This window comes from Phyllobates terribilis, unplaced genomic scaffold, assembly GCF_046119375.1.
Source record: "Phyllobates terribilis strain yellow unplaced genomic scaffold, ASM4611937v1 Scaffold_5__5_contigs__length_657084704, whole genome shotgun sequence".
Lineage (NCBI taxonomy): Eukaryota > Metazoa > Chordata > Amphibia > Anura > Dendrobatidae > Phyllobates > Phyllobates terribilis.
The window spans coordinates 480,523,713-480,551,331 of record NW_027362765.1 but is presented as its reverse complement, the minus strand read 5'-3'; the positions used below and the strand labels follow the sequence as shown (position 1 = coordinate 480,551,331).

At 46.0% G+C, this 27,619-nt stretch overlaps 1 protein-coding gene across 1 annotated transcript in view; it reads right to left on the bottom strand.

Moving 5' to 3' along the window:
* PCDH15 (protocadherin related 15) overlaps positions 1–27,619 on the bottom strand; it is a 2,836,044-nt gene that overhangs the window by 664,920 nt on the left and 2,143,505 nt on the right. Inside the window, exon 22 of the mRNA XM_073685487.1 lies at positions 19,834–19,974. Within this exon, the coding sequence (XP_073541588.1) occupies positions 19,834–19,974 (141 nt within the window). The remainder of the gene's footprint in view (positions 1–19,833; positions 19,975–27,619) is intronic.

Below are 27,619 nucleotides of genomic sequence, written 5' to 3'. Positions count from 1 at the left end.
TGAAAGTGTAGATTTTTATGGTCATGCGTTCTAGGGTTAAGTGGCATCAATTGCCCCACTGTTGCTTAAAACGTTTGGTGAGGTGATTTTACCAAATCCCCAAGCTTTTAGTCTCCCAAGGATGACACAGGGGTAGAAATGTCCTTGCGAATCCATGATTTGATCATCTTTATGAACGTGAGTCTGTCTACATTCTCAGTGGACAGCCGCGTGCGCTTATCTGTCAGCACACCACCAGCAGCGCTGACAACACGTTCAGAGAGAATGCTGGCTGCATGGCATGACAAGATCTCCAAGGCGTGAGTGGCGAGCTCCGGCGATTTTTCAAGATTGGAATACCAAAATGAGCAAGGGTCCAGTGACACAGTCATGGCTTCGATGTTCACTTGGAGATTCTCCTGTACCATCCTCTCTAGGCATTGACTATGTGTCAGACTTCTTGTCTCCTGTGGCCTTGCAAAGGATGGTCTAAAAAGTGGTGAAACGATTCCACAAAATTGCTGTTACCAGCAGATACTGTGTTACTGTTACTGTTTGAGTGATGAAGACTCGACAGTCCCACCGTTGGCAAGTTAGAACTGTGAGATTCACTACGTGCACCACTGGTGTTTTGTGGAAAAGCACATGTAAGATTCTGCAACAGATACTCCTGCATTCGTCAATACCTTTTTATGGCAGGAATTATTTCGGCAAATATACTTTTGTACCGGGGATCTAAGAGTGTGGCAACCCAGTAGTCGGGATTACTTCGAATTCTGACAATCCGGGGGTCATGTTGCAGGTAGTGCAGCAAGAAGGCACTCATGTGTCTTGCGCATCCAGAAGGACCATGTCCTTGTTGTGTTGGTAGCGAGGTAAGAATCATGCTTCCTTCCTTTGCCCTCTCCCTCCAACCTCGCACAAAAGAAATGTGATCAAGGTCTCCCTCATCTGATGAGTCTTCCATGCCCATTGCCAGTTCGTCCTCCACTTCTTCCTCAGCTCCTGCACCTTCCTCAACAGTACCATGCGCCCTGGTTAATCCCTCTCCCCCACCCTCCCATGCCTGCCGCCTTGGTGCTGCCAACCGTCTGGACCTTGGAGATGTTATCCCTTCCGCATACGACTCCTCCTCTACTTCCTCCACCTCCTCTTGTCCCACCACCTGACTCCGAATTCTGTTTAACATGTGCTCCAGCATGTAAATCACCGTAATAGTCATGCTGATAATGGCATCGTCAGCACTAAACATCTTCGTCGCCATTTCAAGACTGTGCAGAAGGGTGCATAGGTCCCTGTTCTGAGACCACTCCTCCAGCGTGATTTGCCCCACCTCTGGATCTTGTTGGCCCAGGCTATACGTCAGAACGTATTGCACCAGGGCTTGTCGGTGCTGCCACAGTCGCTGCAACATGTGCAGAGTTGAATTCCACCGTGTCGTCACATCGCATTTCAGCCGGTGAACTGGCAGGCCCAACGACTTCTGTAGAGATGTAAGTCGTTGAACTGCGGAATGCGAACGGCGGAAGTGAGCACACAGCGACCGTGCACTCTGCAGAAGGCCATCTAGTCCGGGATAGTGGGCTAAAAATTGCTGGACAACCAGGTTCAACACGTGAGCCATACAAGGCACGTGTGTGACATTGCCCCGGCGAAGTGCCGCACCCAGGTTTGCAGCATTGTCGCACATGGCCTTCCCTGGTTGCAGGTCCAGTGGAGACAACCTTTCATGAAACTGGGTCTCCAGAGCTGACCAAAACTCCTCAGCTGTGTGACTCACATTTCCCAGACATTTCAAAGTAAACACTGATGCGTTGAGCCCTGCTGCCAGCATAGTAAGGAGGTGTGCAGGATTCCTTCTGCGCAGTTAGAAAGCAGGTGGAATTTCCAGACAGGCTTTGGGTGCAGGTGGAGGACCGAGAGGAGGTTGAGGAGGCAGAAGCAGTGGAGGAAGTTCGAGATAAAGAGGATTAACACACAACTCGTGGGGACGGTAAGACTTGGACAGCAGCCCCTTGTCCTGCTGTCACCATAGTTACCCAGTGCCCAGTCAGCGACATGTAACGCCCCTGTCCATGCCTTCTCGTCCAAGTGTCTGTGGTGAAGTGCACCCTGTCACACACAGAGTTTCTCAAAGAAGCGGTGATGTTGTGTGCGACATGCTAGTGGAGCGCAGGCACACCTTTCTTTGAGAAGTAGTGCCGACTGGGCATCTGGTACTGGGGCACTGTGACGGACATAAGGTCTTGAAAATCCTCTGTGTCCTCCAGGTGGAAAGGCAGCATTTCTGTAGCCAACAGCTTGCAGATGGTGAAATTCAACCTCTTAGCTTTCTCATGGCTAGGAGGAAATGGTCTTTTACTTTTCCACATCTGAGGGACCGAGGGCTGGCTGTTGTGCTTAGATGGTGTTGAGTAGGGTGTCCCCGGCAACTGCCGGTCTGTGAGGAAGATGCAGGCAGACATGTTAGGTTGCCTTGATCCAAAGGTGGTGCTCTCGATGTCGGAGAGCGCTCAACACTAGCAGGTGTTTCCACTTCCCAATGAACTGACGACCTGCCAATCACACTGGCTGTTGCGGGTAAAGAGGTGGCAGGTCTGCGTCCAAAAACATGTGTGACTGCTGTCCCCCCAGTCACAGAGGATGAAGAGGCTGCGGATGCACAAGATGGGGCAGACGGTGGTTGGCCCAGCCGGCTAGGCCGCATTGTAGCACAGTGAGCTTCCCACTGCAACTTATGCTTCATATCCATGTGACGGTACATGCATGAAGTACTCAAACTATGTATTTTTTGGCCTCTACTTAGCTTTTGCTGACAAATATTACAGATAACACGAGTTGGGTCATCCTTATCGATCTGAATTAATGCCCAGGCTATGCAAGGCTTAGAGCCCATGTGACCTGAAGAGCCACTACGACTTGTGGTCAGAGGCAGAGTTGTGGTTGAGGATGCAGTTGTTGACGTGCTTCCAGTACTCCGTCTCTGTTCAGGAAGGTGCAACCTAACCTCGTCGTCAATAGCATCTGTGATGCCCCGCTGCGCTTGGTATCACAGATCCTACAAGAGTGTATTGATGGAATCCTCCACAAGAGGCCCCCATAAACATTCACACATCTCCACCTTCCACCTCAGACCAGCAGAGGGAGCCCGTTAGGGATATAAATAGGGAAGGTGGAGCTAGGCAGTTCAGTTCCTCTGAAGAGTTCCTGCAGTAGAGAAGCCTAAGAGAGGTCAGTCTGCAGTGGAGCTCAGTCTAGTCTAGAGAACGCAGTTAATAGTTCAGCAGTGGAGCACGAGGCTCCTGCTTGCTAGATTCAGGGAGCCCAGATAGAGCTTAAGGTGTGCCGGTGCCGTAAGATCAGTGAAGCGCGGCAAGCTGCCGTTAGTGTGTTTAGCCTAGTGAGGGCCCGAGTAGGCCGAAGGCGAGTGGCGAGTTAGTACATAAGGGGCAGAGGAGCTTAACCAGCTCACCCCGAAGCATTTACCGGACACAGGATCCGAGCTTACCGGTATCTCTATGACCCAGTAAGGCATAACCGGAATCCCTGGAGAACTACAAGTCCCAGGATCGCTAAGGTGCTGATATGTAACAGAGCCAGGAGACGCTTAGGCCCCGCATACTGGGAGTGTGAACTCCAAAAGAAGGCCCTACCACAAGGTCAGCCAGCGCAGGACAGAGACAAAGTTAGGCCTAGCTCCAGGCAGGTCAGAAACTTACTACGCAGACGCAAGAAACAGGAGGCCCTACACCCACTCATTGGGGAGGATCCTGATATGCACCCTTCACCCTACAGTGCTCCGGGATGTGCCTGAACTTCCACCAGTAAAAGGTACTGAAGTGACTACCGTGTCTATTCCCGTTCTTGCTCTGACCCAGCTGGGCCTCGCCTGTCCTGCATTCCCCCTGCATACACTGCCCTGAGACCTAGCTCCACCTGTGGGGAGTTATATCATCGAGCTGCCTTATCACCGGCCTCAGTGGACTGCTGCAGCGCTGGTGCTTGTCACCAGATACCACAGGTGGCGTCATGAACTCTTATAAAATTAACAATTATCCACCCTTTTAAAGAGAGACCCCAGGGTACGGGCCAGGGAGCCAACCACCGCGACATCCCCAAGGCCAGGCAAATGCCCGGGTACCAAGTCATCCCCATCCCCAGGGCTAGTCACATCCTCCTCCACCTCCTCTGCTGACCTCATCGACTGTCTGACTGTGGGTTGACAGTAAGTGGGGTCTTCAACCTCGTCATCATCACCCTGTGTGTTATCACACCCGTCGCCCTCAGAGCCAACCTCTTCCTGCCCTGACCGAAAAGTCAAGTTGTCGCTCCAATCAGGTATTTGAGTCTCATCATTGTCTTCATCATTGTCTCCACCAACAGGAGTTACAGTTTGGGAACAAGGGTCTACATTATGCTCAGAACCTTCTTCATCTGGTCCTGGATCCAACTTATAAAGATTCTGGGCATCGGATCAGATCATTTAGTCATCTGGATTAACAGAAGCTCTGGAGCAGACCTCCGTTTCCCAGGCTATAGTATGAGTAAACAGCTGGGCAGACTCAGCCATCTGTGTTACCCCATACTCAGACGGGCAGCTGGAGACTTGAAAGCTGTGAGGAAGCAAGTGCGATTGGGGTGACACCTCTGAGGACTGGAGTATTTGTGATGTTGAAATTGAGGTGATGGAGAGCCCACTTGAAGGAGCACTTGATATCCGTTGAAGCACCTGCTGTTTTTGTGCCTCATCTAGAATTTGTAGCGATGGGCGTGTCCTTAAGAATGGGATCGTATCACATTGTCCACTAAAAGAAGTCGACATCTTAGTTTGGCTGGAAGATGGTCTTTCTTCTGCAGATGTTACTCCCCCCCCCCCGCCGTGAGGGGCCTCGACCCACCGGCGGACAGGCACCAGTATTGGGATAGGGGGGCTGGCCGTCAGGGTCCACCGCGGCTCTGGCACAAACCCGGCGACACAGAGGTGGCACAGGCAGGAACGGACTGGCCGTGTCGGCTTCTCACTTTTTGGATTTTGGAAGGGCATGACATGCCTATATCTGTGTCTCCCCCTCCTTTTACTCCTCCACCTCTTTTCTTTTCGCATGACTATATGTACTTGTCACTTTTCCATGTGTTAGTTGTGTCTTCTGAGCAGTTTGTCAGCTTTTGGACACCTTTGAAGGTGTTTTCTATGTGTTTCTATGTGTTTTTGTTTGCCTGCCATTGGTTTTAACGGTGTTTGAAGGTGTTCGGCGAACACACGGGTGTTCGACGAACCGAACCGAACTCGAACACTACGGGGGTGGCTCAACACTAGTGGTTACTCTTCACAGGTCGTCAAACCATACTGTGTAGTGGGTTACAACAAGTATATGAGGGGGGTTGATCTCTCTGATCAAGTCCTCCAGCCATACAGTTCTTTGAGAAAGGCCAAGGTGTGGTACAAGAAGCTGGCCGTGCACATCGTACAGATGGCAATGCACAATGCTTTCCTTCTATCACGATGTGCAGGCCAGACTTCTACATCATACCTTAAATTCCAGGAGGGAGGGCTCAAGGCCCTGATATTTGGCAGTGGTGATGGAGCAGGCCCTAGTACTTCCGGAACTGAAGGGCCTTGAATTTTTCTAGGCCAGCATTTCTTGGGGGAAGTCCCTTCAACAGGAAAAAAAAGGTAAGTCACAAAAGAGGTGCCGAGTGTGTTACAAAAGTGGAATACACAAGGACACCACTTATCAATGCGACACCTGCCGCGACAAACCTGGCCTGTGCATGAAAGAATTCTTCAGAAGGCACCATACTTACATGCACTACTAAATTAATTTCTTACGTATGACAACCTGATGAACACTACACAACTGATGTAGTGTTCGTCAGGTTGTCCTACGTCAGTTGTATAGCGTTCGTCGGGTTGTCCTACACAACTGACATATGACACTACATTATGAAATTCACAAATCAGGTATCAGTTCCAAAAAGGGGGCACTTGTTGGGCATTTCCACTGTTTAGGCACATCAGGGGCTCTGAAAACGCGACATGACGCCCATAGACCATTCCATCAAAGTTTGCATTCCAAAGCGTCACTCCTTCCCTTCCGAGCCCTGACATGTGCCCAAACAGTAGCTTTCTCCAACACATAGGGTTTCGGCATACTCAGGAGAAATTGCACAACTGATTTTGAGGTCCACTTTCTCCTGTTACCCTTGTGAAAATATTTCTTTAACATTTTTGTGGAAAAATGTTTTTTTTTTTTATGTTCACAAGTCAATGTTATAATTTTCTGTGAAGCACCTGGGGGTTTAAGGTGCTCACCAAACATCTAGATAAATTCATTGGGATGTCTAGTTTGCAAAAAGGCAGCATTTGTGCATTTCCACTGTTTAGGCCCATCAGAGGCTCTGAAAATGTGATATGACGCCCGCAGCCCATTCCATCAAAGTCTGCATTCCAAAGCGTCACTCCTTCCCTTCCGAGCCCTGCCATGTGCCAAAACAATGGCATTCCCCCACATATGGGGTATCTCCATACTCAGTAGAAATTGCACAACTTTGGGGTCCAGGTTTTCCTGTTACCCTTGTGAAAATAAAAAAATTGCAGCTAAAAAATCATTTTTTGTGAAAAAACAATTTTTTTTTCACAGCTCTACGTCATAAACTTTTGCGAAACACTTGGTGGTTTAGAGTGCTCACCACATATCTAAATAAGTTCCTTAAGGGTTCCAGTTTCCAAAATGGGGTCACTTGTGGGGGGTTTGCACTGTTAAGGTACATCAGGGGCTCTCCAAACGCAACATGGCGTCCACTGTCAATTCCAGCGAGTTTTGCGCTGAAAATGTCAAAGGGTGCTCCTTCCCTTCTGAGCCCTGCCGTGCGCTCAAACAATGGCTTTTACCCCACATTTGGGGTATCAGCATACTTAGGATAAATTGCACAACAACTTTTGGGGTACAATTTCTCCTGTTACCCTTGCAAAAATAAAAAAATTGGGGTCTAAAATAAAATTTTAGTGAAAAAAAATTAAATGATAATTTTTTCCTTTCACGTTCGATTAATTGCTGTGAAGCACATGAAGGCTTAATAAATGTATTTAATGTGATTTTGAGCACCTTGAGGGGTGAAGTTTTTATATTGGTGTCACTTTTGGATATTTCCTGTCATATAGACCCCTCAAAATGACGTCAAATGTGGTGTAGTCCCTAAAAAAAATGGTTTTGTACATTTTGTTGTAAAAATGAGAAATTGCTGGTCAACTTTTAACCCTTATTACTACCTAACAAAAAAAAATTCTTACAAAATTGTGCTGATATAAAGTAGACATGTGGAAAATGTTATTTATTAACTATTTTGTGCTACATATCTCTCTGGTTTAAGGGAATGAACATTCAAATCTTGAAAATTGATACATTTTCAACATTTTTGCTAAATTTCCAATTTTTTTCACAAATAAACGCAAGTCATATCGAAGAAATTTTACCACTGTCATGAAGTATAATATGTCCCAAAAAAACAATCTCAGAATCAGTGGAATCCGTTGAAGCGTTCCAGAGTAATTACCTCATAAAATGACAGTGGTCAGAATTGTAACAATAGGTCTGGTCATTAAAGTGCAAATCACCCTTAAAGGGGTTAAATGCACAGCCAGGGATGTGATGACTAGCTGAAAGGTATGTCCCTTCTGGCCTCTACCTGCCCAATGAGCTACACAGGAAGGTCTTTCTCCATGTGTTTATATAGGGAGAAATTTGTCAATCTATTGGAAGGTGCAGACTATTGTGTATTCTCTCATCTGAGAAAATCGGATCAATTAGGATTTTTTTCTGCAAATCAGCGGTTGCCCCATGGGTGCGTCTTTTTCCCCATCATTAGCTAATTTATATGTAGCTTGGTGGGAATCATTTCATATTCACACTCTTGACAATCCTTTTTGCCTTACATCAGGTGGTACGCCAGATACATACGCCAGATACATAGATGATGTCATCATGATCTGGCGTACCCCTGATGATGAGGCACTTTATATGCTATCCACGTTTCTACAGTTTTTAAATGACAATACATTTAATTTACAATTTACCATTAACATCTGTCACAATGAGATCACCTTTTTGGATGTATATTTAACTGGAGACAGCAGCAATAACTGCATCCATACATGTCTGTAAAGAAAACCAATCAGTGGCAATGCGACGTTGATGGCAAACAGCTGTCATCCAGCACATACTATTAAAAACCTTCCACTAGGTGAACACATTAGAGCCAGACGTCTATGCTCTACGAATGAGAGCTATATTCATGAATGTGACATACTGAAGCGCAGGTTTAAACATAGAGGCTACTCAAATACACATATTTACAGAGCCCGTAATATAGCTTTTCACAAAACACAAACATCTTTACTGGAGAATAATACGGTATGTTAGAGAAATAAACAGCAAGTTACTTTCTCCACAGCTTCTAGTACAGACTATCAGGCTATTACAGATTTAATTCGGATATATGCTGGTATATTACATCAGGACAAAGTAATTCAGAGCATCTTTAAGGAAGGAATTAATTTTGTTGCTAAAAAATCCTGCAATATAGGAAATTTATTATCTCCAAGTTTTTTGTCCACCGAAAGCCCAAGGTCAGACACATGGCTTCAGATATAATGGATCCTATAAATGTGGAGGCACCAAGTGTAATATTTCCAAATTTATGTTTAAGACCCAGACATTCCTGCCTGTTACTTATCTATCTGCGGTCCGACAGTCTGCCTACCAGCCCTGCCAGTCTGTCTATGGATCAGTCTGCCCGCTCACCTGGGAGCGCTCACCTACTACCTGTCTGCTAGCCTACCTGGAGGCTCCGCCGTCACGTGCTGTGACCACCTGCCTGTCCAGAGACTCTTGCCAGCTCACCTGGGAGCGCTCACCTGCTACCTGCCTGTTTGCCTACCTGGAGGCTCCGCTGTCACATGCTGTGACCATCTGCCCGTCCAGAGACTCTTACCCGCTCACCTAGGAGTGCTCACCTGCTACCTGCCTGTTAGCCTACCTGGAGTCTCTGCCGTCACCTGCTGACACCACCTGTCTGTTCTGAGACTCTTGCCCGCTCACCTGGGAGCGCTCACCTGCTACCTGCCTGCTAGCCTACCTGGAGGCTCTGCCGTCACGTGCCGTGACCACCTGCCTGTCCAGAGACTCTTGCCCGCTCACCTGGGAGCGCTCCTCTGCTACCAGCCTGCTAGCCTACCTGGAGCCGTCACTTGCTCCCCGTCACTTGCTGTGACCTCCTGCCCTTCTACCCAGAGACTGTCCCCGTCACCTGCCGTGTCCTCCTGCCCTTCTACCCAGAGACTGTCCCCGTCACTAGCCGTGACTACCTGCCCGCCTTCCCTGGGAGCCACCTGCTTCCTTACAAGGACTGCCCCCTTGTATAGTCGCTCAGAGGTTCCACCTCCCAGACCCGTTATAGTTTGCTCGGGCCATGGAACCCGGTGGCACCCAAACTCCCTCGCTCTCGGACCTATGCCATGAACTGTCCCGTCAGAGGTCCCAACAGGAGTCCATCCTGAGCCACCTGTGGAACGTCAACTCTCGCCTGGACACTCTGACTGCTCCACCAGCAACCACCGCTAGTGTCTTGACTCGCAACCCGGCAGCGCCGCTGCCCACCAATACCATGGCATCCTGCCCCGGTCCCCGGCTTTCTGCACCTCCTCGCTTCGGAGGCGACCCCGCTCAAGCTCGGGGCTTCATAAACCAGTGCACCCTGCACTTTGAATTCCGGGCCCACCAGTTTATCTCCGACCGAGCCAGAGTGGCATTCAGCATGTCCCATCTCACTGGGGAGGCACTGGCATGGCTTAACCCTCTGTGGGAGAGAGGGGATCCCCTAGCGTCCGACCTGTTATCTTCCCTCACTGCTTTCCTAAGGGTCTTCGATGAACCGGGACGAAAGACCTCATCTGCCTCCTCTTTGCTACGTCTCCGCCAAGGGAGTCTCACCGTGGGCCAATATGCCATACGATTCCGCACCCTCGCTTCTGAGCTTGCCTGGGATAATGAGGCCCTGGTGTCCGTCTTCTGGGAGGGCCTTTCCGGTCGGATTAAAGATGAGCTCGCTGGTCGGGACATTCCTACCACCCTGGATGACCTGGTGTCTCTGGCTACCCGGATTGACATCCGGTTTCAAGAACGTACCAAAGAGACCACCCGTGAGAGAAGGTTTCCCCGCCTAGCTCCTACTTTCCAGAAACCTGTCTCCTCTTCTGTCACTCCCCGGGCACACTCACCCGAGTCCATGCAGATCGACCAGACCAAGTTGGTCAAATCTCGCCAAGAGTCACGCCGAGCCGAGGGGAGCTGCTTCTATTGTGGCAGTAAGGAGCACCTGATTCGTTCCTGCCCGGAGAGGCCGGGAAACTCCAGTGTCTAGGACCGCTCAGAGAGGTCGCCCTAGACAAAAATAAGTCCTCTCCAACCCTGACTTTGTTTGTATCTATCTCCTGGGGAGAGAACCGTCACTTTGAACTCGCCCACCTGGACTCTGGATCCGCTGGAAACCTCATCTCTCAGTCCCTGGTTAAGAAATACCGTATTCCCACCAAGTCTCTGGCTGAACCTTTGTCAGTCGCCTACGTGGATGGAAGACTCCTTCCGGTGACCATCCTGCTCGTCATGGAACCCATAACCCTGCAGGTGGGAATGCTCCACTCTGAGGTAATCTCCTTCCATGTGTTGTCCGGACTCTCCCACTCCCTATTGCTAGGTCTACCTTGGCTCCAGACACATGAACCCGTGTTGAACTGGCATTCCGGTGAAGTACTCCGGTGGGGGCCGGCCTGCCATAAGACCTGCCTGGTTCCGGTTCGTCCGGTTCGTCCTCCACCTATCCCAGCTAATTTACCCGGTCTTCCGGCTCCTTACTGGCCCTATGCTGATGTCTTCGGTAAGAAAGAAGCAGAGACATTGCCACGTCATAGGCCGTATGATTGCCCGATCGACCTGGTACCCGGCGCCACTCCACCCCGTGGGCGTATTTATCCGTTGTCTGTGGCAGAAACCCGGGCCATGTCTGAGTACATAGAGGAGAATCTGGCCAGGGGATTCATCTGGAAGTCTACTTCTCCGGCTGGAGCCGGATTCTTCTTTGTCAAAAAAAAAAAGATGGCTCGCTTCGCCCCTGTATTGACTATAGAGGACTCAATCAGATCACGGTTAAAAATAAATACCCCCTTCCGCTCATCTCTGAGTTATTGACCGCCTTAAAAGCGCCAGGATCTTTTCCAAGCTGGATCTACGTGGATCATATAACCTGGTCCGTATCCGTCAGGGAGACGAGTGGAAACAGCATTTAATACCCGGGACGGACACTATGAGTACCGTGTGATGCCCTTCGGTCTCTGCAATGCTCCCGCCGTCTTCCAAGAACTGGTCAACGACATCTTCCATGACCTTCTTTACTCCTTCGTGGTGGTATACCTGGACGACATCTTGGTCTTCTCTCCGGATCTTCCCACACACCGGAGGGATGTTTGTCAGGTCCTGCTTAGGCTCAGGCAGAACCATCTCTATGCTAAATACGAGAAGTGCCTTTTTGAGCAGACCTCTCTTCCTTTTCTGGGCTATGTTATCTCCCAGACAAGTTTGTGAATGGATCCCGAGAAGTTCTCTGCTGTCCTAAAGTGGCCCCGTCCGGAGGGCTTGAAGGCGATACAGCGATTCCTGGGCTTCGCTAATTACTATCGTCTCTTCATTCCTCACTTCTCGTCACGGACTGCGCCCATATCTGCGCTCACCCGTAAGGGAGCAAATCCCAAGGTATGGTCATCCGAAGCTGAGGAGGCCTTCCTTTCCCTGAAACAAGCCTTCTCCTCTGCCCCTGTGCTGCACCGTCCGGACTGCAACAAACAGTTCTACCTGGAGGTTGATGCCTCCTCCTCTGCAACCGGAGCAGTGCTCACCCAAAAGTCTTCCTCCGGGAGAATGGTAACCTGCGGCTTTTTCTCTAAAATCTTCTCCTCCTCTGAGCGCAATTACTCCATAGGAGACCGAGAACTGCTAGCCGTTAAATTGGCGCTGGAGGAGTGGCGTTACCTGCTTGAAGGGGTTCTATACCGGGTGATCATCTACACGGATCACAAGAACCTGGCATATCTCCAAATGCCCAGAGACTTAATCCACGTCAGGCCCGGTGGTCTTTGTTTTTTGCCCGCTTCGATTTCATCCTTCATTTCCGCCCGGCGGACAAAAATGTCAAAGCTGATGCCTTGTCCCGATCCTTCCTGTCCTCTGACCAAGAGGAGGAGCCTATGCACATTATCGACCCCTCCAAGGTGATGAATGTGGCCCCCTTGGATTTGACTCGTCTTCCACCCGGCAAAACGTTCGTGGCGCCTCCAGACCGTGAGAGGGTTCTTCGCTGGGGTCATTCTTCTAAACTAGCTGGCCATGCCGGCCAAAAAAAGACCTTCTTACTCATTTCCCGGAATTACTGGTGGTCTACCCTGCGTAAGGATGTGGTAGACTTCGTCTCTGCCTGTTCATCTTGTGGCCGCAACAAAGTTCCCAGACACTTACCAGCTGGTCATCTCCTGCCGCTTCCCATACCTGTTGCCCCGTGGCAACACATCGCTATGGACTTCATTACCGATCTTCCTGTCTCTGCCGGGTGTACTGTCATTTGGTTGGTCGCGGACCGCTTCTCTAAATTGGCCCACTTCATTCCCCTGCCTGGTCTTCCGTCTGCACCTGAGCTGGCTAAGGACTTAATCCGCCATATCTTTCGTCTCCATGGCCTACCCCTCCACATCGTGTCGGATCGAGGGGTTCAGTTTACCTCACGCTTCTGGAGAGCCACATGTAAACTGCTGGACGTCACCCTGGACTTCTCCTCCGCTTACCACCCTCAGTCCAATGGTCAAGTGGAGCGGATCAATCAGATCCTTACCAGCTATCTCCGGCACTTTGCTAATGCCCACCATTCTGATTGGGTGGACCTCCTTCCTTGGGCCGAGTTCTCTTATAATAACCACGAGAGCGAATCCTCTTCCAAGTCCCCGTTCTTTATTGTCTATGGCCAGCACCCCCGGATTCCGTTTCCCGTCTCCGCCTCTGTGGACAACCCTGCCGCGCAGTCTCTTGTCAGCGAGTTTTCTACCATTTGTGAGAGTACTAGGTCTGCACTTCTTCTGTCCTCCGAGCGGATGAAGCGATATGCTGATAAGAGACGTCTGGATCTGCCTCAATTCCGTCCGGGAGACAAGGTATGGCTCTCTTCCAAACATGTATGGCTCAAGATACCCTCCTACAAGTTAGGTCCTTGCTTCATCGGTCCTTTCGAAATCCTCAGGCAAATTAATCCAGTGGCCTACAAATTAAAAGTCCCGGCCACCTTACGGATTCCCAACTCCTTCCACGTATCTCTCCTCAAACCTGTTGTCTTTAACTCTTTTTCCAACAATTCAGGTACTCCTCCTGCTCTGGTTTCCGCTGAAGACGTCTTTGAGGTAGAGAGTATTCTGGCCACTAAGAGGGTAAGAGGAAAGACTTTTTTTTGGTAGATTGGAAGGGGTTTGGTCCTGAGGAGAGAACATGGGAGCCCCGGGAGAATATCCATGCCCATCTCATCCTTGCTAAATTTCTCTCTGGCCTAAAAAAGGGGCGGCCTAAAGGGGGGGGTACTGTAGCGTCGGCGTCCCTGCCTCCTGCTAGGCAGGGACTCCGTTCCCCTCACCTCTCCGCTCCGTGCCCGGCGGCTTCCTCCCGCTCTGCTGGCAGCGCGTGCTGCTTCCCGGCCTCTGTGCTTAGGGAGCGCGCGCGCATGCTCCCCCTCTCTTAAAGGGGCCGCGCGCGCCGTCCTAAGGAGTCCCCGGCCAATGGCCGGAGGACCTCACCATATATAAGGCACCTCCTCCAAAATGGAGGTGCCCGAGCAATGTTGTTGCAAAGCCTTTCAACTCTGCATCAGCCCTCAGGTCCTGTTACCAGTTACCTGCCAGTTACCTGCCAGTCACCAGCCAGTCACCTGCCAGATTCCTGCCTGTTACTTATCTATCTGCGGTCCGACAGTCTGCCTACCAGCCCTGCCAGTCTGTCTATGGATCAGTCTGCCCGCTCGCCTGGGAGCGCTCACCTACTACCTGTCTGCTAGCCTACCTGGAGGCTCCGCCGTCACGTGCTGTGACCACCTGCCTGTCCAGAGACTCTTGCCAGCTCACCTGGGAGCGCTCACCTGCTACCTGCCTGTTAGCCTACCTGGAGGCTCTGCCGTCATGTGCTGTGACCATCTGCCCGTCCAGAGACTCTTGCCCGCTCACCTAGGAGCGCACACCTGCTACCTGCCTGTTAGCCTACCTGGAGGCTCTGCCGTCACCTGCTGAGACCACCTGCCTGTTCAGAGACTCTTGCCCGCTCACCTGGGAGCGCTCACCTGCTACCTGCCTGCTAGCCTACCTGGAGGCTCTGCCGTCACGTGCCGTGACCACCTGCCTATCCAGAGACTCTTGCCCGCTCACCTGGGAGCGCTCCTCTGCTACTTGCCTGCTAGCCTACCTGGAGCCGTCACTTGCTCCCCGTCACTTGCCGTGACCTCCTGCCCTTCTACCCAGAGACTGTCCCCGTCACCTGCCGTGTCCTCCTGCCCTTCTACCCAGAGACTGTCCCCGTCACTAGCCGTGACTACCTGCCCGCCTTCCCTGGGAGCCACCCGCTTCCTTACAAGGACTGCCCCCTTGTATAGTTGCTCAGAGGTTCCACCTCCCAGACCCGTTACAGGCATCTTTCCACACTTAAGGTTATTGGTATAGATAAGGTGCAAAGACAAATATGTGGAGGAGATAGAGGCAAGCTTCTCCTAGCCAGAGAAGCCTCATGGATCCTTAAAATTAACTCTCACATTCCCAATGTTCTCAATTTTCGCTATGATCTAATGTACATTTTTTGATCCTTTTTTCTAATGGTGTACTTAATTTACCAGCATACCATGCACATAAGTTTAATTTATGCATATTATTGAGCAATTATCCTCAGGAGGATTTTCATTCACTAATGAACTTCCTGTTCTTTGTTGTCTCCACCCGATTTTCTCTTTTGTTTTCAGTCCATATGTATATATATGTCTTTTAACTATAGCAATGTAACCTATGATTAAGAACCCCTGTTTGGTTTGAAACGCGTAAGGTCTGCCTTACATATGGCGCTTTTTTAATGGAACTAATAAAATGGACGTTTTAACTTTACATCTCTTGTAATGGATACGGAGGAGGCGCTGGAGTTTTTCTAATCTACTTCCTATGAAAATCATACTCTGATCAAACTCAAATCAGAGTGTGATCATAGTGTGATCCGAGTCCCTTGGATGAGAAGATGTAGAAAACATTTCTACATCCTCTACATTCTGTCAGTCTGTACAAGTCGGACTACACTCAGATGTCATTTGAGTGCTGTCCAATGGTTTTCACAGACTCATTGACTTGCAAGGCCAAATGCAATTTTTTCCTCTTACAGTTTCGATCCAAGGAAAAAAATCTGACGTGCACTGCTCTATAGATTAACATTGGTTCAAGTGCGATCTGATTTTTTGCTGAATTGTACTTGAACCAAAAATATGCTCATCCGCACCTACCTATAGAGAAGCTGGCAGGGACCTACCACTTGAACTGGTCACATTCCCAACTTTTTTTTTTTAAATGCCCTAGTGTTTCTCAGTAAATCTTTATTATATGTTGATCGTAAGTGAGAATGAATCAGCCGACATGTTCCATTTAAAGTTCAATGATCCCTTAAAGTACCGGATTAAAAGTTATGATAAAATGGACATTTTAAAATCCCTTTCATCAGTGACCAGATATAGCCTGTAATTGGCTACAGTAGTCACATATACCTAAGCTAAGACTACGCAGATTAAAATAGAGATCGGTAGGGGACAGGAACAGGAGCAGGAAGGAATTGGCAATGTGAGCATTGCTTCTTTTATTTGTTTTTACTCATTTCAAGCTTCTTATAAATTATTGATATGTTTTACAACTACTATAATGGGATCCCATTAACTAATATGTTCTATAATATTTGGTATGAGTTGAAAATGTTTGGTAATACCAAGAATAACAATATTTGGTATGAATCCTCCTGGCTGCAAGTGTTTGCCAACATACATGGTAAATAAGGCCATCCATAAAAATGGGAACCATTATAATTGAAATTTTGGTTTATTTTCTTTTAGATTGGATGACTTTTTCCATCACAAAGATCATGTAGGATGAAAATCAGAAGATACATTTATTTTAAATCTAATGCTGTATTATGTTTAATTTAATGCAGTATAACTAAATGATAAAAAAAGATTAACTTAATAAACCAAATGCATAGCCTGAACAATTTTTAGAAGTCCATATATTTTTTGATTTTACATTATAATCCTAGCAGTCACTCTCTTAAAACGTGAACTGCTTTTGGTATTTGTTTTAAAAGAGATTTCAAATGAAGCAGAAAAATGTTCTTATGAAAGATGATTTTATCCATCAAAAACAAATGTGACAACATACTTATTTTCCCATCAAAACAACTTAATGCATTGCAGTACAATGGGTTGTAACCTGTACTAGAGCAAGCAAAGATGAGATGCCACAAGCGCAGACAGGCAGAACTGTCTCCAGCTTTCTATATGCTATGGACTGCTTGTGTGTGTGCTTGTATATACCATAAAACAGAAAAATGTACATGTGTAGGGTATTATTGTACTTATGAATCATTTTACATATATTTTAACTCCGATACATCACTCATCATTCATCATCATATATCATCTTCGTCAAAATAAAGAAAACTTGAAAGTGTCCAGACAGATATAAAAACTGAATGTTCCTTTGTCTCCTTTACTTACTGGGATGTCCTGGTTTGGAAGACCTATTTTTAAATATGCTACTAGGGTCTTCTGAGTTGACAGAAGGCTAGAGTCCAACATTCAGAAAACATATCTATTAAAGAGGTTTTCAAATTATGGAGTCACACCGAAGTGACCCCATGATCACTAGAATAGGGGTCTAATACACTGTTCCTTCTCACTATGCTCATAACTAAATGGAGCAGCATAGTTGCACATGACCCTTGACTCTCCATATATGTAATATTGGACTCACATAGTGCCCTGACACCTCCATTGGCTCCATAGAAACTTAAGGCCCCGTCACACTTAGCGACGCTGCAACGATCCCGACAACGATACGACCTGTCAGGGATCGTTGCTGCGTCGCTATATGGTCGCTGGTGAGCTGTCAAACAGGCAGGCTCACCAACTATCAGGGGAGCAGCGATATCGTGGAAAGAATCTTTCCACAATGTCCTGCTCTTGGTTACGAGCCTGCTGAAGCAGCAGCAGGCTGGTAACTATGGTAAACATCGAGTTACAAGGGGCACACGTGCTCCTAGTAACCCGTTGTTTATCATGGCTACCACTCTGCTACAGTGAGCGGGAGGTTACCGCTCACTTTAGCAGGCTCGCAACCATGATAAACAATGAGTTACTAGGTGCGCGTGTGCCCCAAGTAACCCGATGTTTATCATGGTTACCAGCCTGATCGCTGCTCCCGCTGGTCACACACAGCGATGTGTGCTGACCAGCGCGAGAGCAATGATCAAAAAATGGTCCAGGACACTTTGCAGCGATCAGCGACCTCACAGCAGGGGCCTGATCGTTGCAAAGTGTCACACATAGCGACATCGCTGGTGAGGTCGCTGTTGCGTCACCAAAACCGTGACACAGTAGCGATCTCGCTAGCGATCTCGCTATGTGAGACGGGGGCTTTAGAGTGGCATTGGTCATGTGTGACTATCTCACTCCATTGAATTGTGGTCATAATCAGGAAATAGAGATTAAGACCACATTCTACGGATTGTAAGGGTACCATGAGTGGGTACTCTTTTGTATTGCCTATCTTTTGGAAAGTACAACTGTCATTGCTACTACAGCTGCTGCTCATATGTTCTGGTGTCTAGTTTGTTTCTTCACAAAATGGATTTTTGATGCTGAGTATTTTTAAGAGTGTGAAACTTCTCACTCTTGTCACCCAGTGATGGGCAAATCCACCATTCTCTTAATTATCATGGCCATTTAGAATAACAGAGGGGAATGTCTAAGACCTCTAAAAAAGTTTTTTTGTGGCTATAGCGTTCAATCTAATAAGTTATATCGGGATGGATTTAAAACATTTTGTAATAAAGGGGTAGTCAGAAACTAACAAATATTTTAATCCTAAATGTCTGCCTATTCCCAGTGCATGCTGGGATACTCTAATAAGATGTCATCACGGAGTCACTGCCGCAGCCTCTGTCCCCACCCTGGAACGTCTAATCCCACCTTTACTAAGCATGGGTCAGTTGTCAATTCCAATGTATGTTCAGTACGAGCTTCCATGTCACTGTGCAATATTACGTTCCATAAACAGTGGCAATGTGTTCCCTAGCCAGATCTAATGAGAAGTAAAGAGCCGGCAAGAGAGCGCACTGTCAGTGCACATTGTATGGAGAGAAAGTGATGAGCAGGAAAGACAGAGACCAGTCCCACCCCAGAAACCAAGGTCACTTTCGGCACCAGGACTGGTCTTTGTTATCTTTGTTGTCTCCTTACAATGCATACTGACAGTGCGCTTTCTTGCCGTCTCATCACTTCTCATTATAATTCACGAGAGAGTGCATTGTGCATTGAAAGCAATATTGCGCAGTGACAAGTGAGCTCGAACTGAACATACATTGGAACTGAAATCAGACAGATGCTCAATTGAGCAGGGACTAGCACACCTCCTGAAAAGGAAGTCACCGATGATGCTTTACTTCAGGGTGAGGTCTGAGGTTGCTGAAGTGACTGCACCTTCTGCAAAATGTCACCAAACTGTAAGCAGGTAAAAAAAAAAGCAGGTGGAGACAGTAAAAAGGGAACAATAGAGACTTTTTACTTAAAGTGTATTACAAAACAGCTATGACATTATTACATTAAATAGATGGACATTTAGGATTAAAATCAATGTCAGTTTCAGACCACCCATTTAGCATATCTACAACATCAAATACTTTATCCAGTTTCTGACAACAAAACATTTTAAAATGTTGGGGCGATACACATATAACTATTCAAGGACATATTAGAACTTGTAGTCAGCAGCTACATGGACAGTTTATTAATATCTCTGCTTTCCTGTTTGCTATATACACAGGGTTTAATAAACGCACTATATACAATCGAGGAAGCAATAAAATAATTTGACCCCTTGTGACCTAGCCATTTAAATGTCCAAATGAAAAGAAAAACTTAAAGCTCTTAAGGACACATATAAAAAAATGTGCTTGGTCAGAAAGAGATAAAGTTGACCAATCCTTAACTGGATAAGAAACATATAAGGAAGAAAAAGGTGGCACTCACCATCCCTTAAAAGTCCTTTTTATTAAAAAAGGAAAAATAGTTCAAGGTCCCATTGAAGCGCAGTGAAGCTTGAAAGGGCTGTCATCCATAGTGTGTTCCATTCATTCCTGCTATTCTCTTTTTCTTTTTTTTTTTTTTTTTTTAATAAAAAGGACTTTTAAGGGGTGGTGAGTTTCACCTCTTTCTTCCTTATAAATTCCCCACATTTGGTCTACTTTTGGTGAGGCACATGGAATCTCTGTTGTTCCGAAGCTCTGACCCTTTGAGCCTTGTTGGGAAATCAAGGCCTGCATATGGTGCTGGATGCTTTCATCTGAAATACTTATAAGAAATACATAAGATTTGGGAAATGCTGAATGCATAATAGAAGTAGGGGGATAAAAAAAATGAAAGAAAAATATGCAGTGATGGAAAGTCAAGTTACCAAAAAAAGCAATAAAAAAAAAAAAAACTTACCCTGAAAATTGTACTGGGGTCTTCATTAAGATTAACCCTTGTTATAACACGACCAGTATTCTCCTCCACATCAAATATACTAGCACTATATGGAAACAGGGACACATCCACCTTATATCTGACATGACTGGCAGGCGTTCCCTAAGAGAAGCACAAAAGAGAAAAATAATTTGCCACTCTAAATGTCTGATGAGTACTTTCAATAGAGAATGTAATTTTTGAATTTATTACATGACTAAATGAGATAAACAGGAATGCAAAGCAATATTAGTTGTTACATGTAATTTACTCATAAACAGGATAAAAATAAATAACAGTTATGTAAGAGAAAAAGTACATTAAGTAAGAACATGGAATAAACCAATATAAATGATCTATAATTATACTTTAGGGAAGCAGAGTTCAAATCAGAGGCAGAAATCATGAACGGAATATTAAGTGCATTTTCTTCATTCGAGCATCATCATCTTTTCCTCTTTCAATGTTTTACTGGATTTACTGTCTTGTTTCCTCTAGTTAGAATTGCCTTGTAAATGCTAGAATTTTCTTTAGAAATATTACTGTGATTTATTTATCAACCTACTGTATGTTAACCCCTCTGCTTCTATGCATCTAAATGGTAACTTTATGGACCTGAATTGGATAGAAGATTATCTGGGTTGCAATAGGATTTGGATGACTGCTGAGATGCAACTAACTATCCCAAGTAACTCTTTATGTGGTAAATAATAAAACTGTAATAAAAAAATCTTATTTTCTGGGTGTAGATTGGACACAGTTTTATTTTTCTTTATAAAGCACCATAGCATAACAAATACATTTTTACCATGTGAAACACATATTCAGCTAAGAGAGTTATGCCAGCCGCTGGCTTCCTTGTCCGTAAATCATCCTGAATGCCTACCATCTCTGCAAATGAAATGCCCACAACTGTGACTTCATTCCGAATAACACACCATCAGAAAACAATAGACAGCAAACATAATCGCAGTGAGACAACCTGTATTCTCCAGGCTTCAACAATAGTAAAGAAGCCACCAACATTACAACTTATAAAGGTACTCTGGTGCAGCAAGAGATAGGAATTAGTTAGAGGGATATGTGAGTATTTGGACTAAGGTAGGTGGCACAACCCAACAGGTTGAAGGGACTGGAAGGAGGGGGAAATGCATGACAGCAGCCCACAGCAGATAGGGGCACTAGCCCTAAGCACCATGCATAATGCTAGAATGGTGTGCAGTGTCCGAGGAAGACCTTGTCTCATTTCTGAAGTATTCTGCAGGGTACACTAAGGGCACAGTTGCCATAAACAAAGATGGCTACAGCATGGCAAGTTACAGAATTGTAGGGCAGAGACAACATTGTACGTAGCAGACAAGTCAGGACAGGAAAAGTGCGTTTGATGTAAATTACCAAAAAGAAAAGAAAAGAATGAGACAGAATCTGATGATAAAATGATCAACAAAAGCATACACCGAAATAGAGAATGAATTAGGCATGAACAGATCAGGCAAAATTCGATTTCGCCTGTTCGTGCAGATTTTCCCTGGAAATTTGATTTGTAGAAAAGTTATTTTCAATTCATATAATGTCTGTAATATACTCTGGGGTATCAGACACCAAAGCATAATAAGTATGAGATGTAAAAAATTATTTTAGAAAAGTCTTATACTCATCTCACGTTTACCTCTCTGCTCCCTCCGCTCCTCCCCGTCACTGGTCCGGTCCTGACTGCATCTCCTTCACCGAAATCCCCTCTCACAATCAGCCAGGACTTCCAGCTGTGATGAGGCCATTGAATGTACTGTGCAAGTACACAAATGGTCAAGATTTCATTACATTACGAAGTGTGCCATGACCTTATGCATGCATTTACAGAACCATTCCGGGCATCGTCAGAGCTGGATGTCCTCACCTAGTGTGAGGGTCCTGGGAGTTTCAGAGTGAGCGGCGGTGATCAGAAGATGTGGTGAGGACCAGGCAGGTGACAGTGATGAGCAAAGTGGCAGAGGCAAGGTGGGTATAAGTATTTTTTTCTTTTAACCTTTTGATGACACTTTGTGGTACAGAAAAATGATGGCCAGCTGCTCCCATTTTGCTGAATCAGAGCACAAGCAAAAGCAAAAGGCAAATGTGGATTCTTGCAAAATTTGACTACTATTCAATTCCAGTCGAATTAATTTACTTATCTCCAGAATGCATAGCCACAGGTGAGTGAGACATTTTTAATATGTGAAAGGGCATCATGTGTACCTGTTATAAAAACAATCAGAAAGCAGTAGGGAGAAAGAATAGAACAGAGAAGTCAAAGATTTTCTGGGCCATGCAAAAGCCATACACATCATAAAGATGCCTACTGAACAAAAGTAGGGTACTCAATCCACTGGAAGCTTGTGGGTTACTACAAATGGCATAGAAATGGTATATCTAAAATTGTTTGATTGCCGAAAAAAAATTACACTACATTGAAGACAAGTCAATGGTCCAAGTTTACTAAGAATGGTGAATTTTTTCTACCAGTCAAAGGAAATGGAGGAAGCTGGAGTGTTTTTGGCAAAGTTGTTAAAAGGTGCATTCTTCTAAATAAATTTGGTATATATTACCTGATTGAAAAAATATGGACAGTGATAAAAAGTCACCATCCTTTTTTCACTCACAATAGGCAACAACTTTGCTGCACATTATTTAATACCCTCAGCCTCTTGACCCTATAATATGTAAAGTTAGAGTAAACCCATAGTCTGTGGCCTCCTCTCACCAGAGTATCCATACAGTGTGGGAGAAGGAGTTTAATTACAATACCTTACCAACTTATTACTAATTTGATAAGTTACTAAACTCTCACTCATGTCTCATATCATATACGTCAGTGATAGGTCCAGGTCTTCTATAAACGTCATTTAAAAATCACAATAATACATTTTTTTGTAATTTGGAAAAGTTCAGCAGTATCTCTCTGTCCCAAGTCTCTTTCCAATCCTTCAACATTCAAGGTTGAATATCTGAGTACAAAACAACCTGTTTTCTAATTACATAGCAACATGATGAAATATTCTAACGTACTAGAGAATTGAATAAGTGTGGGAGAAATGAAGTGAAATATTTTGCCAACATTTCTAAAGCATGAATATTACAAAAAATATGGTGTCTCTACAAATCCACTATAATCATAGTTTTCTAAGTATCAATTTGCTGCTAATTTATTGCAGTTAGAGAAAACCAATTGACATTTGGCACTGCTACCACAAAATTATCAGTAAGACAGAGAGATCGTTAATCAGTGAGAGACAACCACAAACAGAATGCGTTGTCAGAGCTGAATGAAACAAAAAAAATCTAAAAAAGTAAAAGGTTAGAAGAATTATGCATCAGTGAAAGAAGAAAATCATTTTATTTGACATACATTTTTTCCATCTCGACATTGACATTATAATTTTAGTTTTCTACATCTTTCCTCCTACACTTTCAAGCTGCAACGAGAACGAGAATTTGGTGGAACAACGCTTTTTTGTGTAAATATATTGATGGAGACCTAATTCCTAGAGGTCTCAGGGTCCAGATTTTTTCATCCTTTATAATTGAGGATGAAACTTTTAAAAGTAATTGGGAGACCCTGGCTAATAGTTGCTCTCAGGGCTTTTTGAAGCTTCTGAAGGAACACAATGAAATTTCTCTAAAAGAAATGGAGACGGAACTGGAATCCCTGCAGACTTTAGTCCAAAAGGATATGTCACCAGAGGAATTGAGGCGGCTAAATGAGGACATTGATTTTGAATCACAGAAATGGGTTAAAGAAATGTGTACAAATAAATCTAAGAAATTTGTACGTGATGTTAAAGATAAACAAACGGGTTGTATATACAAATGGAGATCCCCACATAATCGTGCATGACAAAATGTCAAGAGCACCCCCTCCCATTCGAGGTCCTCATCAGCTGCCTCCTCTATCTCAGTGGACGAGAGGAATTCTGGAGAAAGTTCAACCTCTGGTCCCCTCTCCAATCCACATGGTTCTCCAGGCATCCAGACAAGACCCAGCAATAGAAGGAGGCGAAATGTGCCATTTCAGGTTGCTAATTCTCGGGGGGGGCTGCGCATCGTCAATCTGTCAACACATGTTCTGACTAGGGCACAGGTGGAGGTCCTTGAGTTGGGCTTATCCTTTGCCCCTACAAATTCATTCAATTATTTTACCGCACTCAAGGACCTCCACCACTTTGCCCGTAAGCTGATCTTGAAAAGATTACATTGCAGGCCAGATGGTGATGGAGACCCGGTGGTGGCGGCGGAGAGGGAGGCAGTACAAGCCCTCGAAGAATTATTTTTGGAGCAGGAATCCTCACATAGAGGTGGGTCATTAAATACAGTGATGCCTAGATCTACAAGGTTCCCTCCCTTGTCAATCAGTCCAGCAGTGGAAATCTTCGTGCGGTTGGTAACAGAAGACTTACAACGGTTGCCTACCCGCAGAAGATTTGACAGTCTTACACATCTACAACGGCAAGCTATTTGCCAATTACAAGCACTGACGGACGTGGTAATTAAACCGGCTGACAAGGGTGGGAACATTGTCATTTGGCCATGCTCCAGATATGAAAGAGAGGCATTGAAAAAATTACGAGACATTAACACCTACTCAAAATTACCATCCAATCCAACTGCCTCCTTTTCCGCCACACTCCAGGGAATCCTGGCCCGGGCCTATGATAAACACATCATTGACAAAAGAACGGTGGAGGCACTGAAGGTGCGCTTTCCCCGCACAACTACATTCTACCTTCTTCCCAAAATCCACAAGGACCCCCTCTGTCCTCCGGTACGTCCGATTGTGTCGGGTATAGGAGGTTTAAATGGTCCAATATGTACTTATATTGACAATCACCTCCGCCCACTAGTAGAGACTTTACCCTCCTATATCAAAGACACATCGGATGTCCTCAGATGGGTTGATGGAGTCCTTGTGGATAAACAGACCCTAATGGCCGATGTAGAGAGCCTGTATACTTGTATCAAACATGAACTCGGGTTGGGAGCGGTACGTCTCTTCCTCGGGGGGTCGGACCTGGACGGCCCCTCTTGCGATCTCTTGTTAGAGCTCCTCCACTTTGTCCTGCATCATAATTATTTCCTTTTCAAGGACGTAGGTTATTTGCAGAAGCACGGCACGGCCATGGGCGCGGCCATTGCGCCCTCTTACGCCAACCTCTTCCTGGGAGCATGGGAGAGAGAGATTTTTGGTGATGGGGGCGTGCGGGGCACCGACATGGTCGTGACGTGGCTTAGATACATAGATGACATCTTTTTTCTTTGGCAAGGCTCAGTGTAGGAGCTCAATAAGTTTATGGGCAGGTTGAATCAGGTTGAATCAGAGCAAATGGGGGATTAAACTTACATATACTTACCATCAATACAAAATGCCGTTTTTGGACATCAGTCTGGAGGTTGATGGGGCAGGCCATATCCAGACTGATGTATTTCGCAAATCCACAGCAACCAACTCCCTCATTCATGCCTCATCTGCCCATCATACCACAACTATTGGTGCCGTCCCGGTCGGACAATTCCTAAGGATGAGACGGATCTGCTCGTCTGACTCTCAATTTGAGAGACAGGCGGCGGACCTAACCAAACGCTTCCAAAACCGGGGATAAAGTAACAGGTCCATCGGCTGTGGCTATAGGAGAGCAAGGGGAACTTCACGTACCAACTATTATATCCTGCCCTTGCTGATGGGAAGAAGGATTTGGGGAGTATCCGCTACATCTCTACCTTCAATCATGAGTGGGAGGCGATGCAGCGGATCTTCTCCAAACACTGGGGAATCCTTGGTGCGGAGCCCTCCCTACGTAGTCACTACATCCCCCCTCATACCAACCCATTCGGATCCCGGGGACCCAGGACAGGTTTCTTTCCATGCGGCCACTGTCTGGTGTGCGCCAATGACATGCGCTCTGGCTCCTTTACCTCATCTGATGGATCCCGAGAATATCAGATCTGCAACTATATCTCTTGCGGTTCGACTCATGTAGCGTACTATGCCACCTGTGCCTGTAAATTGATTTACATTGGCTTGACTACTAGGGAGCTCAGAGTGAGGATACGGGAGCATGTGCGTGACATTTGTGCAGCCAGGACGGTGGCCGACCCACAGGAGTTGAGAACTCTCCCACGCCATTTTCAACGGAAACATAATTGTGATCCCAAATCTTTGAAAATAAGTGGGATTGATATTCTACATCTGGGATCCCGTGGAGGTAATTGGGGCAAAATTCTTGCCCAAAAGGAAACAAAATGGATTGTTTACCTGGAAACCATGGCTCCTCGGGGTTTGAATGAGGCACTTGGTTTCGCCTCCTTCTTGTGATGAATGTCTCGTCTGCTGTGAGCTTCTCCGCTTTTTGCCTTAAGGATCTAACTCTGGCATTAAGTTTTAATTTTGTTTTTAATTATTGTTTATTATTACGATTATTCTTATTTTTCCCTTTTCTTTCTTATCTTTTATTTAGCCTTGAAGTGGGACAGCACTTAATCATCTGGGGCAACTCACATCACTGGATGTATGGGATGGACTATGCCTACCTTAAATTATGTTCTACATATATTTATTATATTGCATTAATGTTGTTTTACATCAGTGTTAAATATAATTGCATTATGCTGTGATTTATAGCGTCCCGCTTCCCGTCTCCTCCTCCCTTCTATTTTTTCTTTTTGCCACTGTGCTACCCTGCGACCTACGATGTGGTGCGCATGCGCGTCGAGTGCGTGGTCTCTGGTCCGGGTTCGACTGTCTCCATCCTGGCCGCGCACTTCCGGTTTGCGGCACACGTACTTCCGGAGGTGTGCTGCCAGGTGACGGCTGTTGCCCGCACCGTGGGGCCTCAGGACCCAGCGCATGCGCCGTAGAACACCGGTCGCTTGGGAACTTCCGATCACGTGACTGATATTGCGGTCACGTGATCATTAGGGGAGGCATTTAAAAATGTCCTTCATTCACCTGATATCATGTCTCTTGAGAAAGCCTGCAGTATTAGCGGCAAAACGCGCGTCGGGGCTCTTTCCTGGCCAGATGACGATCTTTTCCTGTATCCCTCCTGTTTGTTCCCCCCTTCTTCTGGCTCCCCTGTGAAATTGGCCGGTAAGCGGAACCCTTGTTTGAATGCTATGTTACTGCAATCACACACAGTTGTGGACAATATATATTAGTGGTCCGCTGGGCACGCCATATCTTTATCGGGGTTCACACTTTGTGTTAGCCTTTTGGGGTACTACGACCTATGTGCATATTATATTTCACCATGTATTGTGACAAATAACTTATACTATGATATTATTCTTATGGACTAGATTATACTATGTATTAAATAAAGAAATCTGTTTTATGCCATTCAAACTCTGTTTCTCCTGTTATAGATATAGTATTGAGTAGGCATGTAGTTGACAGTCACGATGCATTGACAAGGTGTCTGTCAATTTGTTTTGAAGGATGAAGGACGTCTTTTGTGTGTTGAACTGTCTACTGTGTAAGATATTTACAGTTAAAGGAGATGTCGTATGAAAGTGACATCTAGAAATCACTTCGAGAGGTCTCTGTTGGGACTTTCTCTAGGAGTCATAATAGACATCCATTCTGTAATAGCAGCTCCTCTTCTACTGGATACAAGTTCAAAAAATTACCTTGACTGGCCGCTGTGTAATACTAGATGTGCCCACCTTTACGGTCTATCTAATTTGGTTAGTCTCCAATTTCTTATGATTAGTGTTGAGCGAACATGCTCAACACTGC